At 36.4% G+C, this 13,410-nt stretch overlaps 1 protein-coding gene across 13 annotated transcripts in view; it reads right to left on the bottom strand.

The window, feature by feature from the left end:
• PDSS2 (decaprenyl diphosphate synthase subunit 2) overlaps nucleotides 1-13,410 on the bottom strand; it is a 279,796-nt gene that overhangs the window by 116,611 nt on the left and 149,775 nt on the right. For all 13 annotated transcript variants that reach the window (XR_008618390.1, XR_008618391.1, XM_024115522.2 and 10 more), the window contains exon 3: nucleotides 12,068-12,266. Coding sequence is in view for 11 of the 13 variants with exons in the window: in XM_024115522.2 (XP_023971290.1) it covers nucleotides 12,068-12,266 (199 nt within the window). In the remaining 2 variants the exon portion in view is untranslated. The remainder of the gene's footprint in view (nucleotides 1-12,067; nucleotides 12,267-13,410) is intronic.

Here is a 13,410-nt window from a genome sequence, read left to right as displayed (position 1 = left end):
GTTCGCGCCCCGGTCTGGGAGGATCCCGCGTGCCGCGGAGCGGCTGGGCCCGTGAGCCGTGGCCGCTGGGCCTGCGCGTCCGGAGCCTGTGCTCCGCAACGGGAGAGGCCGCAGCAGGAGGAGGCCCGCATACCACACACAAAAAAAAAAAACATTTTGGTTTCTCTATTACACCTTTGATTTTTATTAACAATTTTTCTTGATTTCTTTGTTTCTCTTCATATTTAATGCCCTTGTCAGAATCTGGTTATATATTGTACCTTTACACTCTTTCCTACAACACTCAGAATTGTAGACTATTGGCACACTGGCAAGGAGGTAGGGGATGGAAATAATGCTGCCTTTATTTTATAGATGAGGAAACTAAGGAAACAAGTTGCCTTTGCTTAGTAGTTATTTCTCTAAAATGTTTTATAAAGCCCTATTGATGTTTGTATTGTTTACTCCAATATTTAAAATCACTAGTTGTTTAAGATATTATAAATTCCAGTATCTGTAACTGCAAAATTGCTGGCAAAAAAGGCCTCGTGGTTCTTTGTTGGTTTGTCTTCTACTTTAGTTAAGCACGAGGATTTCAGAGCCGGACTGCCTGCATTTAGGCAGCAGCTTTACCATTTATTACCACAAGGAAATTATTTAACCCTTTCCTGTCTCAGGAGAGATTAAATGGGTTAACACGCAAAAAACGCAACAGTGCCTGCTACATAGTAAATACTCAAAAATATAAGGTGTTTTTTTTAATGTTTGGTAGTAATTTTAATAACTATTAAATATTCTACATTAGGAAGTTTCTAATTTCATTTCGAAAATGGAGTATTAACACATTAGATAAACAATCTGGAGAAAAAGATCTCAACTGGAATTCTAAGAGATAAAATGAGCTGTCCAATGTTAAATGGCGAATTAAAAAAAAAAAGGTAGGGATAGGAACTAGGTCTACAGACTTCTATTTCAGGGCTATTTCCATGCCTCTTTGTAGCTTTATATGTCATCACTGAGGAATATAAAATAGATAAGTGCTATAAAGCTCAACATACGATGAAAACATAAGTGATCCACAAGAGTGTAGCTGCTTAGTAATGAAGTAGTTAATCTGATATTCTAAACAGGGAAACTGTCAACTAAAGATTGAACACAGACACACAGTATAGTTTTGATGTTTACTGATATCTGACTGACCTGAACAAAGACAATTAAGCCACATGAATAACAACAAACAACTTAATGCATTTTCCAAAATTCTTAAAAACAAAGTTCCTTGGCATAGCCATACTTTCTAACAAACCCACTTTAATGTTTTCACAGTTTACAATATCAGAAATGACCTCAGGGTCAGGCATTTGTCAGTTAATGACCTGCTGGGCTAATGGCCTTCAGCTTTGCCTTGGGCACACAAGTCTTCCAGTAGGTCATTAGCTGCCAGAAAAGGGCTCTTCCCCAATCTCTATTGCTAAATAAATAAAATTTGCTCCTGGGTTAAGGCCCTGTAAGCCAACTTTGGCTTAGAGTGAATTTTTTCGTTGAGTATTTACAACTCAGAGGAAAATGATGGAAATGCTAAAACCAAAGCTATATCAATAAAAGTAATGAAAAGTAGTCACATGGATCCTTTTGGATGCTCTTAAATTTTCTTTTGCTTATGGTGTTCAAATTCAGTATTAATTTAATACAGCAGGCACCAGATTACAAATGCACTGCATTTTGGAATTTCATCTATGAGTAAATTTTTTGGAGCTTATACTACATTTTTCTAAAATAAAAGGCTATAAATGATGGCTAGGTTCCCAGGGCAGCCCACAAAAGCTTAGTTAGCCCATAATATTAGAAATACCATATACTTGAAATTAAAAATAGGATTGAAAACCACAATCTTATAATACTTGCAACTAAACAAAATTGGAAAACAAAACTAAATAGAAAATATTTTTAAAATGATCTTTAAATGTTGATGGTTGCAGGGAAATTTGGTTTAATAAGAGAATAAGGGTAGAGACACTGGTTCTTTCCTATGCCTATTTCATTTCTAATTATAATTTTCCTTTCTCTTAACACAAGAGTATACCAAGCTTTACTCTGTGTTCTTCAACTCCAAGTTTCTTGGTTTATTTTTCCTCTTGAAAAAAGCAAAGAGAAGGCAAAATGGTGGATGACAATTTTTCTTTTTTTTTTTTAATTAAAAAAAATTTTTTTTTTTTGGCAATTTTTCTGAAATGACAGGTAAAAGAAGAATGAAAAACTGGAGGAAAACAGTTGAAGAGGATGTGTATACATTTTCGAGACTGTCTAAGGTGAAATGAACTGAGTTGTGAACAGTAAGAGACAAAGAAAGGGGCACTGTGTACAAGTCTACTGGGTGAAGAAAGGACGGTTGGAGAAGAGACCGGGGTCAGGTGGCTGAGGATGAAGAGGAAGGAATCAGCTGTTCATGTGCCTAGTACATTGTAAACTCTGAGCTCAGGAAATTCCTTGAGTAAAATCATTAGAAAGGCAAAAGAAGAGTACTGAATAACTCAAGCTGGAAAATATATTTTTTTTTCTCTCTGGCTTTGGAGAAATAGCAATTTATGTCAGTGAAATTGGAGGGAAAAAAAAAGCTGGTTTAATTAATTTTACTTCTAGGAAGTGGGAAAGGTATTTACAAAAATTGAGGTTGCCAAAGTATACAATGAGATTGCCATAATCAGTATGTTTCTACCTCTCATGGCCAACCACGGTGTGGGGTTCAACTGTACCCATTTCAGAGGGTGTATTTTTATAGAACACAGACTTTTTAAAAAATGGGTTTCTTTAAATGCCAGGCATATGGAAGAAATGCTTCTCTTGCTCTTTTTTTCTTGTCTTCAGGTTTCTGGTTTGACACAGACACTCAGAGAAGTGTCCATTTTGCATGATGGCATTTGACCTTCCTATGACAAAAAGATACTTCATTCCATTGTTTTATGGCACCACAAGGGTAAAGTTCAAGGTTTTAATGAGATAATACATTTTAAAAGAACATAATATTTTGCCATTTTAAAAAATTTATTGATTTATTGATTTATGGCTGTGCTGGGTCTCCGTTGCTGAGCGTGGGCTTTCTCTAGTTGCAGAGAGCGGGGGCTGCTCTTCATTGCGGTGTGCGGGCTTCTCATTGCGGTGGCTTCCCTTGTTGCAGGGCATGGGCTCTAGGCGTGTGGGCTTCAGTAGTTGCAGCACGCAGGCTCAGTAGTTGTGGCTCGCGGGCTCTAGAGTGCAGGCTCAGTAGTTGTGGCACACAGGCTTAGTTGCTCTGCGGCATGTGGGATCTTCCCGGACCAGGGCTTGAACCCGCGTCCCCTGCCCTGGCAGGCATACTCTTAACTACTGCGCCACCAGGGAAGTCCCTGTCTTCTTATTTCTAGTACACATCTCAAACATTTATCACTTTTACTTTAAATACAAGGAATCAGAGTCAGAATATAAATAGTGTCTGTTTAATATGTGGCTATGTTAGCATGTGATAAGAAAAAAAGCTGGAAAAATTATTTTGGGGATTTTGAAATTGTAATTTTATAATAGCACTTTGACTTCTCTGATATGGAGATAGTTTCCTTTATCATTACAACATATGACACCCCACTTACGTTCTGCACATATTTACTCTAGTCATGAAAATCTACCCTTGTCTGGGTCATATGAACAAAAGAACATTAATCCTGGGTGCCAAACTAAAGAGGATGAAAGCAATTAATTCAATAATTTCCACAGGTAAAATACTTATGACAACACTGTAAACACACAAGGTCACAATAATGTCTATTTTAAATGAATATGACAGAGAAAAACTTAAATTTCATATGACATAGTATGTTTTTAGGTTTCACTTTTCAACATGAACTTGAAAGTAAAATTAATATAACAGATAAGAAAAACATCAAATAACCAATAGCTGCTTTATTAAAATATATAGATGGTATAAAAGGAGGAGATTTATATGCATAAATTGAGCATATTTATACAAACAAAATTCTTCCTTGTAAACAACATATTTATCCTTTTGGAAAACAAAGTTAACATAAGGAAATACATCAGCTATTCAAGGACTACATCTGTGCCACTGGTTATTTAGAAATATAAATCACTAATGCTTAATAGAATGGCCCCCAGGAGTGACATCATGACAATGTTCTGGGATGTTTAGACAAGACCCCAGAATTAACTAACTCACAGATGTATAATCATAGGTCCATTAAATGAAAATCACTACAAAGATTTAAAAAAATAACATGGTGAATTAAATTCTTTAAATTCTAGGGTCATCACTGTACATATAAAACACTATGTTTTTTTTTTAAAGATGACAAATAATACTGTGCACAGTCTTATTTACACTGTGGCTTAATCTTAAAATACAAATCCAGTCTATAAGTAAACACAGAGACGAGGGAAAAGCTGTAATGGTCAGCCAGATTTCTAAATTATAGTACTTTTCCATGTTATGATTTTTCCCCAATTATTCAGCATGTCTCATTGATAGCTTGATGCTCAAACACTAAAATTTTAGATTCTGGCATGACACTATCATTTCAGCATTCAGTGATGTTCTACATGAACACAACATAGAGCAATTTATTTCAATGGAGTCAGGGAATTTACAGCTTAAAAAGAGGCATCTGAGGTCTCTTAGTTCAGGGTCTTTATACAGTGAAGTACTAAAATAAAGAGTTGCCCTTAGGTCCCATAATTGAAAATGAATGATAACTCAAGCATTAATTTTTCAACTCACTACTGAATTCAAAATCTTGTTAATTCACGCTTACGTGACTACAGCTATAACAGTAAGAAGACAATTATCAGAGGATTAATATACTAATTTCTATACTTAGAGATATTTAAAAATCTAAGTGTTACCTAAGGCAATTACCTTGAAGACCCCTAATATCTTCAGGGAAAAGCCAAAGGGAGAATAATTGACTTTGCTAATTTTACCCTTGGCAATTATAAAACAGCTCTGAATTTCATATGACTGCAGAATACTTCATCTAATGGCCTGTCCCAGCAGAAGTACAGTGATAAGCACATAATATAGAAATTCAGACAAGAATTCAGTAGCAAAATAAAATGGGAAATTGGTAGAATAAGTCATAAAAAATTAAAGTTGCTACAAATATGCTAATTTTAATTACCAAGTTAAATGTACACCCTCAAAGAAAAAGCAGGCTGTTACTATGGAGAAACAGAAAACTATACACAACAATTCTGTGTTATGTTCTACCTGCTCCCTCATTTCTGTGGCCTCTATTTATGTTGTTATTGCCGACAATTTTTCTTTCTTATAAAAGAAAATTACAACATCATTAAATAGAATCTAACTTTACCAAGATGTTAACCATATGTAGAGAACTTATTTATTGCCACCTCTTCTTCCCCTTCAAAACCCCCCTTTTAGTAGTTAGTATTATACTTAAGCTTCTGGGAACTCATTTAATAAAATTATTCCTCTTCTGAGATAAAACTTTACGTTCCTTAAAAAAAATATTCTAAGGGGAATATTGCCATGTATTTAAATGAAAGGAACTGGCTCTGAATATGGGAGATTTGCTTTATCAAAGAAAATTCTTTGATAAAGCATTTTAGTTACCCCTTACAATCTACTCAGTTTAAAATACTGTTCACATGATTTGGAAATCATCTATTATGATTAAAAGAGCGCTACAAAAAGCCTAGATTTGTAGAAGATCAATTATGGACCCCTGGACATGGTAGTCAAGGTCTTTCACAAAAAGTGAGCCAGTGAGGCATCTTTTGAAATTGACCTTGTAGAGCCTTCAATGACCCTTTGAAGAACAATGTGCAAAAGATCCATGTTTTGGATGAACGGGGTTGTGTAGAATAAAGGCTTCAATTTAACACACAACTATCAAAGTCAGAAAAAAACATACCATGGCTTAAAAAGGAAAAAAATTCCTCACCAGACAAAGGTTGATAAAATGCAAATCTAAAGGTGCAAACCTGTGCAGAGACCGTGAAGGTACAGGGCTCACTGGAGGGGAAGGGAATGCCTGATCATTCTTATTCCAAGGAGAAGCTTCAGGCTGAACCGTTGCTTGGATATTCTAAGCTTTTTTTTTTGTGGGGTGGGTAGGGGGAGTAAATCAAGTAGTGCTACTGAAATCCAGTGCCTAATGGAGCAGATGGTGGAGGTCTTAGACTCTGGAACATTTATAGTGATGCTTCTGAATGCAAAACACCAGGAGTGGATTTCACCGGCTGTGAATCTGATTTGATTTTGATGGGAACAAAGCCTCCATTTTCTCTGAACTTGAACCACACTGAAAGAAAGAATGTGTGAATGATACAAGCTAGCTAAGAAAAAGGAACATATTAAATATTATTCCCATAAACTGGTTAACACAAGTGAGTACTTGTTTGTGTCATTATAGCATGTTAATAATATTTGTACTTAATACCACCATCTTTTTTTTTTTTTTTTTGCAGTACATGGGCCTCTCACTGTTGTGGCCTCTCCCATTGCGGAGCACAGGCTCCGGATGCACAGGCTCAGCAGCCATGGCTCACGGGCCCAGCTGCTCCGCGGCATGTGGGATCTTCCCGGACCAGGGCACGAACCCGTGTCCCCTGCATCGGCAGGTGGACTCCCAACCACTGCGCCACCAGGGAAGCCCTATACCACCATCTTAACCTTATATAACATTTCATCGGAATAGCTTAAGTGAGTTAGATCTGATGATCAGAGCAAACAGATATAAATTTGTCTGAAGGCAATAAGCTTTTTTTTTTTTCTTTTTTAATGGTAGGGGCCAGGCTAAGGGCTAATTAATTACTGAAATGTGGACCTAGTTAGTATGTCCATAACATCTCTTCCTCTCAGGTATGTGGGTCTAAACCATGAATGGCCAGTATGTGTGGCTAGTCATGTGCAGCTCAAGGCACCCAGAAACCATACCAGACCTGTACTTTCTGAGGCTTCCTCCTACTCCAAGACCCAAAGTTCAACACAGACCATAGCAGGTATGGTGAAGAGGGAAGTTGGACAGTGCAGTCAGAGAGTCGCTCCCAAGTCAACTGAGATTATTTATTATTCCATTTTATATGGCCAATTCATTTCTTTCTTTAGCTTCCTTTTCAGATGAATATAAACTATATATTAAAGATACCATACTATTTTCTCCCTAAAACCAGCAGGTCTGTCTTATGAAAATATGTGCTAGCCAAAAGTGGGATGGGAAGGTAGGGCAGAATGCTACTTGTCTCCCAGTATCTATTCTCTGTATCTTCCGGATTTTTTGTTGGGCACATGGCAACCCCACAATCAGGTTTACATTTCTTAGTCTCCCTGACAGCTAGGTGTGACCATATCATTAAATTCTAGCCAATAGGATGTAAGCAGAAGGATTTCAAATAACTTCTGAGAAATGTCTTTAAAGTGGTGACACTATACAATTTATCATCCGAACTGGGCCAGTGAGAGTAAAAGGGAGTGCTAAAATAATTAAAATTTTGTACTTTTTGAAACTGGTATTTATTAACTAACAATTGATTTTATTATACTGGGGGACTTGTTAACTAGTTCTATTCAAAAACCATTTTCAAAAATAAAATTTCAAAAGAAACAAAAATAACATATATCCATGTACATTAAAATAAAATAAAAAAGAACTTCTTTATATTGATAATCTGAATATTAAAAAATAGTCAGTAGAATAATTATTCTTGGTACATATTCACATACTTTGTTTCTTAGCAATATCTGTCTCTAATATTGTGTCACTGGCATTTTTCTGAAGGATATGTCTGTAAAAATATGGCATTTAAAAATAAAACTGCTAGCAATAGTCTTCACAGTTGCATTTTATAATTAATTAACTTGAAATTATTGATATTTTAATTGATTCTTATTGGTAGACCATAATATTTTTAATTGAGAAAGATGCTCTTTCTACAGGTTCTGAGTTACTTGGTAAGCTCAGAGCAAATTTTCTAAATGGAAGAGACACTCAATTCTAATTTTTTTTTTCACATTGAAAAGTGTAACTATTCCACCCCAAATATTTTCAAGGTACTGTCTTCTTGCTTCCTTCAGAGTACTTTTCTCTGACAAATATTTTTAAAAGATAAAACTTGTCAAATAAATTGACTCTATGATTCTTCTGAATGTTTTGCCAAAATTAGATGCTGCAAAGTCTAGGCCTTCTCAATTTCATTTCATTCATGTATGTGTATAATTTATTCAAAATAGGAGCACCACCAAAAGATTCTTCCTGCAAGATGAAATATTCCAAATCAAAAGTACAGAATTGCAAATTTTAATCTTGTAGAGCATTTGAGTTCTTACCATTTATGTTGTTCAATTCCTTCTTTCCTTCTGTAGGGAAAAATTCCAATGGAAATTTTGTTTTCATTAATTGCAGTTCTATAAAAGCTTCATTGGGTGTTTCAGTTGTTGAACACTTGATTTCAGATTTCCAATTGATTTTGAACAAAATGTCATCAAAACTTTGATGAGCCATTTATAACAAAGTTCAATACCATTGTTGGGCATAAAGATTTCTAAAATCTGATTGATGACAGGCAACAAAGAGAGAAGGCACATACTATGGTGCTGAACTATATAGTTTTATACTCAACATCAGCTATATCCCCCAAATCTTGTAGTCCAGAGACTCTGACTATAAAGATATTTGTAAATTTTTATAACAATAGCTTCTATTTCAATTAGTAGAATGTTGATGTTTGTTTCGATGCAATTATGAATTATGGGTGTGCCTCAACCAGTTCCAAGTACTCCATAGATTTCTCAAGATAGTAAGATGGTCATTTTTATAACAACACTGTTTGTGTTTCACCTAAATTTGTACTTGTATTAATATTGTAAACTAACAATTTTATCTTTCATGTTCAACTTTTTTTTTTAAGTCTTTATTGAATTTATTACAATATTGCTTCTGTTTTATGTTTTGGTTTTTTGGCCGTGAGGCATGTGACACCTTAGCTCCCTGACCAGGTATTGAACCCACACCCCCTTCACTGGAAGGCAAAGTCTTAACCACTGGACCACCAGGGAAGTCCCTCATATTCAACTTTTAAACTGAATTGCCAATCTCACTCAAAATGTCTTTACCTTCGATAGAATATACTTCCAAAAGCTTTACCTTGATTCCACGAATGGATGGAAAAAGAAAACATTTTTAGAATTAACTAAAATGATTTAATTACTTGAAGTACCTAATAACATTCAACTGAAACTGGAATTATTTAACTGTTTGCAAAGTTCTTCCATCATTGGATACAACAAACATAAAGCTATCGCTTGTAGTCAAAAATGAGTGAAATCAATTTAGAAGAATAGTTATTTATCTAAACAAATGTTAGGCTTTACAGAGTTGTATGGATACTTTCTTCAGCTACATGGCTTAAACCATTTAAGCCTCCCTAAAGTAACTACTAATTTTGGAACTAGATCCTGACACTTTATCAGCAGATTCGACTCTTCTTGTTTTCATGTGGTCAGTGATACCACTACGGTCTCCATAGTGGACAGTAAACATCAATAAACATTTTATGCAAGTTACACATTCCTTATTAACTTTTTTGAGAAACAAAAATCTAGCACTTTTTAAACATAAAATATATACTTTTATTTTTTTGAGCTGTTGCCAAAAGGTTTATTGCAAAAACAAAGTACTGCCAGGGACTTCCCTGGTGGTCCAGTGGGTAAGACTCTGCGCTCCCAATGCAGGTGGCCCAGGTTCGATCCCTAGTAGGGGAACTAGATCCCACATGCATGCCGCAACTAAGAGTCCGCAGGCTGCAACTAAAAAGCCCACATGCCGCAACTAAGATCCGGTACAGGCAAAATAAATAAACAAACAAATAAATAAAAACAAAACAAAGTACTGCCAAATAATAAAATAGTACCAGTTTACAACACACAAGCAAGTGTACTCAGTTTATTCTTTTTTTTTTTAATTGGAGTATAATTGCTTTACAATGTTGTGTTAGTTTCTGCTGTACAATGAAGTGAATCAGCTATATGTATACCTGTATCCCCTCCTTGTTGGACCTCTCTCCCACCCCCACCCCATCCCACCCATCTAGGTCACCACACTCAGTCTACACAGAACTGATCAGCCTCGATTTCCCACATGTTTATTTCATAGACAATGGACCTCTAACTTACTATATTTCCCACTGAGCTTTTGGACTGGTACCTGGTGGTTTTATGACTCCTGAAGGCCAGACTTGGGCCATACAATTGGGTGATACAGCAAATGGCCAGCTGGGGCAGCAGTGTCAAATACTTCTACCACCTGAGACAGAAAGGAGTTAACTGTCTCTAGACATTCAGTGTACTTTGTTATATTAACAATTGCCCTGCATTCTGTCCTTGATTGGGAGGTGTCTGAAAGTACTGGGAAAAGAGAGGCGTTACTGCTGGTTGTCTCAGATTTAATAATAACTTAACATGAGAACTCCCCCTACTGTACATGGATCTCACATATTATTGGACTATGTTAGACAAAAATTGAGGCAGAGGCTGGGAGTAGAAAGCAGAGATCTATCAAACCCATGCTGGCTTATTCTAATGTAATTATTAGTAACCATCTCTGTTAAAAACAAAAAATTCAGGACAAATGCTAAGTCAGATGGGAATCTGGGACAGCAGACTTACACTGAGACTGTCCTTGGTGTCCAGGATGTACATTTACTTGATCTTCAAAGGAGGAGATCTGCCCTTCTTTGCCCTTCCTCCTTCTTCCTTCCTATTGACTGGAGTGAAGACATGATGGCAACTATCTTGGGCCACAAAGTGGTAAGACAGGAATGGCAGAGCAGTAAGATAGAAGTAGCCTAGGTTCCTGACTTTAGAATCACCATATCAACCTTGGACTGCCTACTCCCAGATAGTAAAAATATGTTAAAAATGAGAAAAATAAATTCTTATCCTGTTTTGGTCACTGTTATTTTATAGTCATACCTAATCCTAACTGATAAATAAGGACTACCTCTACAATCTTTCTAGAAAGCAGCTTGGCAATATATATCAAGAATACTAGGGGCTTCCCTGGTGGCGCATTGGTTGAGAATCTGCCTGCCAATGCAGGGGACACGGGTTCCAGCCCTGGTCTGGGAAGATCCCACATGCCGCGGAGCAACTAGGCCCGTGAGCCACAACTACTGAGCCTGCGCGTCTGGAGCTTGTGCTCCGCAATAAGAGAGGCAGCGACAGTCAGAGGCCTGTGCACCGCAATGAAGAGCGGCCCCCGCTCACCGCAACTAGAGAAAGCCCACGCACAGAAACGAAGACCCAAAACAGCCAAAAATAATAATAATAATAATAATAATAATAATTTTTTTTAAAAAAGAAGAATACTAAAGATGTTTAAACCCTTTGAATCCTTCTAGGAATTTATCTTAAAGAAATAATCTGGAATGAGGAAAAACTGATGTGCAAAGATGTTTACTGCAAATCTATTTATGATAGTAAAAAATCAGAAGCAACCTAAATCTCCCAAAATAAGGAACTTCTTAAATAAACAATATTGCATCTAAATAACTGAATATTGTGCAACCATTAGAAAGTTTATGAAAAAAGTTAATGACATGGGAAAATGCCCACATCATATATGCCATGAGAGAAAATAGGCAGGATTAAAAAAAATCTTGCACATGTAAGTTCTCACTTATGTTACCCCCAAATCCTCATATATAAAGGTATGAATAAACAAACAAAAAAAGACTGAAAGGAAATACATGAAAATATTAACCAACAGTGATTATTTCTGGATAGTGATATGATAGGTAATACTTATTTATATCTTCTTTATATTGAATATTTAACATTACCCTATAATTAACAAATAATTCCATCTGTAATCATAAAAAAATAGAAATTAATTTCAAAACTCTTTCCTAGCATTTACCAGTTTTAACTGGTGCTGACACTGCCATCTTCATCATTATCATCATCACAATTTTACTGAGCATCTATGTGTGGGGAGTTGAGGCAGCAGGGTGTCCAGATCTCTGTGGCTCCTGCAGTCAACCAAAGGCCATCCAGATACAAGCAAACCCTGCCCAGTTTTACCTTGGTGTTCTGTAGCAGAGCTAGTCCATTGCAAGCATTTGCTAGAAGAAAGTCTCCACTCAGGATAGCTATTTTATTTCCAAACTGCATGTCTTTCAGTGGCCCATCAGAAGATTGCAATTCATCTAAATTTACTATCCCACGATGTACAAGAAGAGCAGTATGGATAAGTTCTGTGATCTCTGCCAAACTTCTTTGACTAAAACATAAAGGTAAGACTTGTCTGAGTATAAAGAATACCAACTTATCACTAATGTCAGACTTCAGTTTTCAACAACAAAATATTTTATAGATTAGTGTCTCTTTTTTTAGATGATTCCTTTTTCATGAAGTTTTTTTCTATTGAGATATAATTGACATATAACATTATATTAGTTTCAGGTGTACAACATAATGATTTGGTATTTGTACATAAGTTGACCTTTGAACAACACGTGATTGAACTGTGTGAGTCCATTTACATGAGGATATTTTCAATAAATACTTAGGTATTATACAATCTGAGGTTGGTTGAATTTGCAGATGTGGAACCACAGATATGGAGGACCAGCTATGGGCCTTGAGTATCTGTGGATTTTGGTATCCGAAGTGGGTCCTGGAACCAATCTGCCGTGGATATCAAGGGAGGGCTGTATTGCAAAATGAACACCACAGTAAGCCTAGTTAACATCTGTCACCACATATAGTCACAAATTTTTTTTTCTTGTGATGAGAAGATCTACTGTCTTAGCAACTTACAAATACACAATACAGTATTATTAACCACAGTCACCATTTATACATTATATCCCCAGTACATTATATCTTCATGGCTTTTAATTAATTAATTTATTTATTTATTTTTAACCGTAAGCGGGCCTCTCACTGTTGTGGCCTCTCCCGTTGCGGAGCACAGGCTCCGGACATGCAGGCTCAGCCGCTCCGCGGCATGTGGGATCTTCCTGGACCGGGGCACGAACCCATGTCCCCTGCATCGGCAGGCGGACTCTCAACCACTGCGCCACCAGGGAAGCCCTTCATGGCTTTTTAAAAAAAAATAACTAGAAGTTCGTGCCTTTTGACCACCTTCACCCATTTTGTCTCCCTTCCCACCCCCTACCCCCCAGACCCCAACCTCTGGCAGCCCACCAATCTGTTCTCTGTATCTATGAGTTCAGTTTTTGGTTTGGTTTTGTTTTTTTTATATCCCACATATAAGTGAAACCATACAGTATATGTCTTTCTCTGACTTATTTCACTTAGCATTTTGAAGTTTCATGGGGTTTATTTTTGAAAGTTTCAAATGCGCTTTTTTTCAATCATGCCATATTTTTTTTTTTTTTTTTTTTTTTTTTTTGTGGTAC

Source organism: Physeter macrocephalus, chromosome 10 (genome assembly GCF_002837175.3).
Source record: "Physeter macrocephalus isolate SW-GA chromosome 10, ASM283717v5, whole genome shotgun sequence".
Lineage (NCBI taxonomy): Eukaryota > Metazoa > Chordata > Mammalia > Artiodactyla > Physeteridae > Physeter > Physeter macrocephalus.
This window is presented reverse-complemented; position numbering and strand designations above follow the sequence as displayed.